The 3440-nt window shown below is 39.5% G+C and overlaps 1 protein-coding gene across 1 annotated transcript; it reads right to left on the bottom strand.

Annotated features, from left to right (window-relative positions):
* Positions 1-6: 6 nt before the first annotated feature.
* On the bottom strand, positions 7-3434 carry LOC116379921 (uncharacterized). The gene is made up of 2 exons (XM_031841879.1): positions 2167-3434; positions 7-1411 (listed from the first exon to the last, which is right to left on the bottom strand). The coding sequence occupies exons 1-2, from the start codon at positions 2201-2203 to the stop codon at positions 429-431; spliced, it is 1020 nt and encodes a 339-aa protein (XP_031697739.1). The 5' UTR covers positions 2204-3434; the 3' UTR covers positions 7-428.
* Positions 3435-3440: the final 6 nt, after the last annotated feature.

The raw sequence follows: 3440 nt of genomic DNA, 5'->3' as shown, positions 1-3440 counted from the left end.
TGTAAATCAACTCTTTCAATGTCACGTTAAAACATGCCTTCACAGTCGTTTCATTTCCGTTTTAAGAATGAAGAGATGTGCAACGATGTTTGATACAGTACATTTTACTGCAAATGAGTAAGAAAAGTAAAAAACAGTCACGTCATATTCAAAACAAGCTGATGACATTACACGATGAGAGTGGTTACTTATTGTTCTCCACCTTCCAAGTTGTCAGAGTTTTAAAAAATGTAAATAAATATAATAAAAAGAATGTAATGTAAATATAAAACATGCAAAAACTATTCACACAAATTCCCCAACTCCCTAACATGTTTTTTTCCCCCCAAAACATTTTTCAACCATCAGAGATTAATACTGCACCATTTCTTTGGACGGTTCTTGACAACCAAGTAGATTAAGTCCACTCATGTTGATCACATGCTCAATTACTGCGAGGCATGGACGACATCGTATCTTAAATTGACAAGAGCGGAACATATTCTCAGAATCTTGTTGATTTGAGGAGCCATGCGATTCGAAACAACGCGTGATAATATTTTGTAAACCTTCAAATGTTGGATTGCTCTAGCAACGTGGCTAGTGGATGACACATTTCTGGAGCAATATCCATGTTGTGTCATGAACACATCTCCGGCTTTTAATTTGTCGAAAAGTCCCGAGTTCAAGGTTATGCTTTTGTCACTGCTGTGCACCTCATAAGCTCCAGAGATGAACATGATGAGTCCACATGGGGCGACAGCAACCAAAAATTTCACCGTGTCATAATAGTGGACGTGCGGTTCCCCTCTTGACTCACGGTTTGGGTTTTTTTGCACATAGCACTGACAGAACTGTAAAACACACGTTGTGTTAGGATAGTGCTTCCTAAATGCTTGGGGCATGGTTGCTTCAATGGTTTCTTTGGGAAGCCACGGAATTAGAGGTTGCAGAACTTTCTCCAGTTCGTCGATCCAAAACGAGACGATCTTGCTAGCCATGCTCTCCGATACGCGAAACTGTTCGGCCAGCTTAGCAATGTCACGGTTGGTCTTTAACATCATAAGCGTCAGGAGAACTTGATTCCGCAGAGACATTGGAAATGTATTGCTAGTGTTTCCTTCCAGTGAAGACACAAGGATGTTAAATACATCCAGGGCGATACCGATGTAGTGCAAAGCCTTGTGGTCATTATCAATAAACGGGTATCCAACGTCATCATATCGAGTCATCTTATATTGAGTCGACTTATATTGAGTCGTCTTATATTGAGTCGACTTATATTGCACATCTTGCCTACTGCCCGTCTTGCAATAATCATGATCACGTTGTGTGGGTTCCACTGACTGTGCATGAACCGAATGGCGCTGTGGGTCACGGGGATTTGCAGAACTTGAGTTGCCGGCGTGGCTCGAGACAGTCGAAGTGAAGTCTGACAAAGACACAAAAGTATGATTAGAGTTAGGAGCGTAAACACTGTAGACGGATACTGTACGTCTGAATAACTCCCATGTGTATAGATGGAGGCTGACTAAACACAGTTATTGTGCCCCTTGTATCATCATTTGAGACTTGCATTGATTAGACTTACCTAGATCTATAATTACATTCAGTCTAAAACCGCATAATGTACGGTTTCCAAATTACAGTATACAATATAATATGCAATATGTATGGATGGGTATTGCCAGGATTTTATTGATACCAATGTCGATACTGATCACTTCTTTTTATAGTACTCTGCATTATTTCGTGCAAAAAAAAAAATAAAGACACTAAAAGACTCAATAATCTTATTTTTTTTTGCAATTGCTACAAATGTGTGTTGGTGATGTAAGTGAGTTTAAAGGCTGTGATCATCTCTCTACATTTGAACATATTAACCATAAGCAACACACAATTTAAACAGCACACATAACTACAGACTTGTTTTTATTTTTTAAACAAATATTACATTTAGATGCATTTACATATAAAGGAGCACACATATCGTCAGTAAAGTGAGCCCACACTTTGGGAAGTTACGCCCCGTCAGCCATGACGAGAGAGGCCGAACAAGAAGACACCGAGACGAACACACTAGAAAACAGTCCACCAGGGAATGCGGAGGCACCGTGAATATCAACATTTACATCAGACATATTGAAAAAATAGATAAAGGAGTCAAGTTACAATAAACTAACTTACCATTCACCGAAAAGTGAACCTCCATGGGGTCCGCCATTCCTCAGAGAAAGTCAACAAACCCAGCAGCCGCCTTTTGTAATCTTCTTCTTTGAGGTTTATTGGCGGTTGGTAAACAACGAATTGGTGCATTACCGCCACCAGCTGGTGTGTGGATCAGGAAGTCTAGTACTTACATTAGTACTTAAGTTGTAGCTTTTCTTCCTCATCATCTTGTGTTTTTGCTCGTCAGCAAGGCTGGAAAAGCTGAATTAGGTTAATGCGTCTATAAATAAAGTGAGGAAAGTGATGCCAACCTAAGTACGCTCTTTACAAAAGACAATATTTGAATCTTTTTCTTTTTTTGAATAAAACTTTCCTCCACATTACACTTAAAATGTAGGCAGTTTAATTATCAGGAGATCATCAAAATTTAACATTTTTTCTTTCCGTACTTCAATGTCAACAGAACTGAAGTCATTTTATTTGGACCACAGCATTTGACCAACATATCTTCTCATCTTGGCCCTTTGACCTCTTCTGTTTAACCATTCAATTCGGGATTTAAGTATGACAAACAAATCAACGAGGTAGGTAAATCATACTTAGTATTTAATAAGAATGAACCAAATGTCTCTTTATTTTTCGACTGTCATTATTTAGTGCTTCATGAACTACACATCAGGGTCCAGAGAACTGCTTTTAGGATTATCATATTTTTCTAACCCTCTTATTTACTCCCTTGTTTGTTCCTCTTTTAACCCTGGAAGAGGCTTTCTCACTTTCATTGCTCTCCTCCTCACAACCTTTTGCATGTCTGCATCCGGACACCAGAGACAGAGAGGCTGCTGGACAGACCAGGCGCTATGAGCAGAGTCTGTTTCCTGTGGCTCCGTGGATGTTTTAGGGCCCTGTGTGATGTTGCTGCCCGGGCCACTCCTCGCTGGTCAGCTGCTATGTTAAGAATGCTGGATGTGCATGCAAGGTTATACACAGCAAATTTGTGATGTATGTATATTGTTGGGATTTTTCTGTCCGTGCAATAGGTGTTTCAATAAAAAAAAGTGTGTGTGTGTATGAACTCTGCAACTAACTACGGTAAAGAAAATTAATTTAGAGCTCCACACCAACTGAAAGAAAAGGGCATGAAGGTGTTTGTTTTGAGGGAGCATGAGAAGTTTACTTCTGGTGTATGTCCCATCGGCTTGGAGATGAATATAACGCATTACAGTCCAAGCTGAATGAAAGATATGTAAATCAACTCTTTCAATGTCACGTTAAAACATGCCTTCACAGTC

This window comes from Anarrhichthys ocellatus, unplaced genomic scaffold, assembly GCF_004355925.1.
Source record: "Anarrhichthys ocellatus isolate YVR2014 unplaced genomic scaffold, GSC_Weel_1.0 scaffold5532, whole genome shotgun sequence".
NCBI classification, from domain to species: Eukaryota; Metazoa; Chordata; class Actinopteri; order Perciformes; family Anarhichadidae; genus Anarrhichthys; species Anarrhichthys ocellatus.
This window is presented reverse-complemented; position numbering and strand designations above follow the sequence as displayed.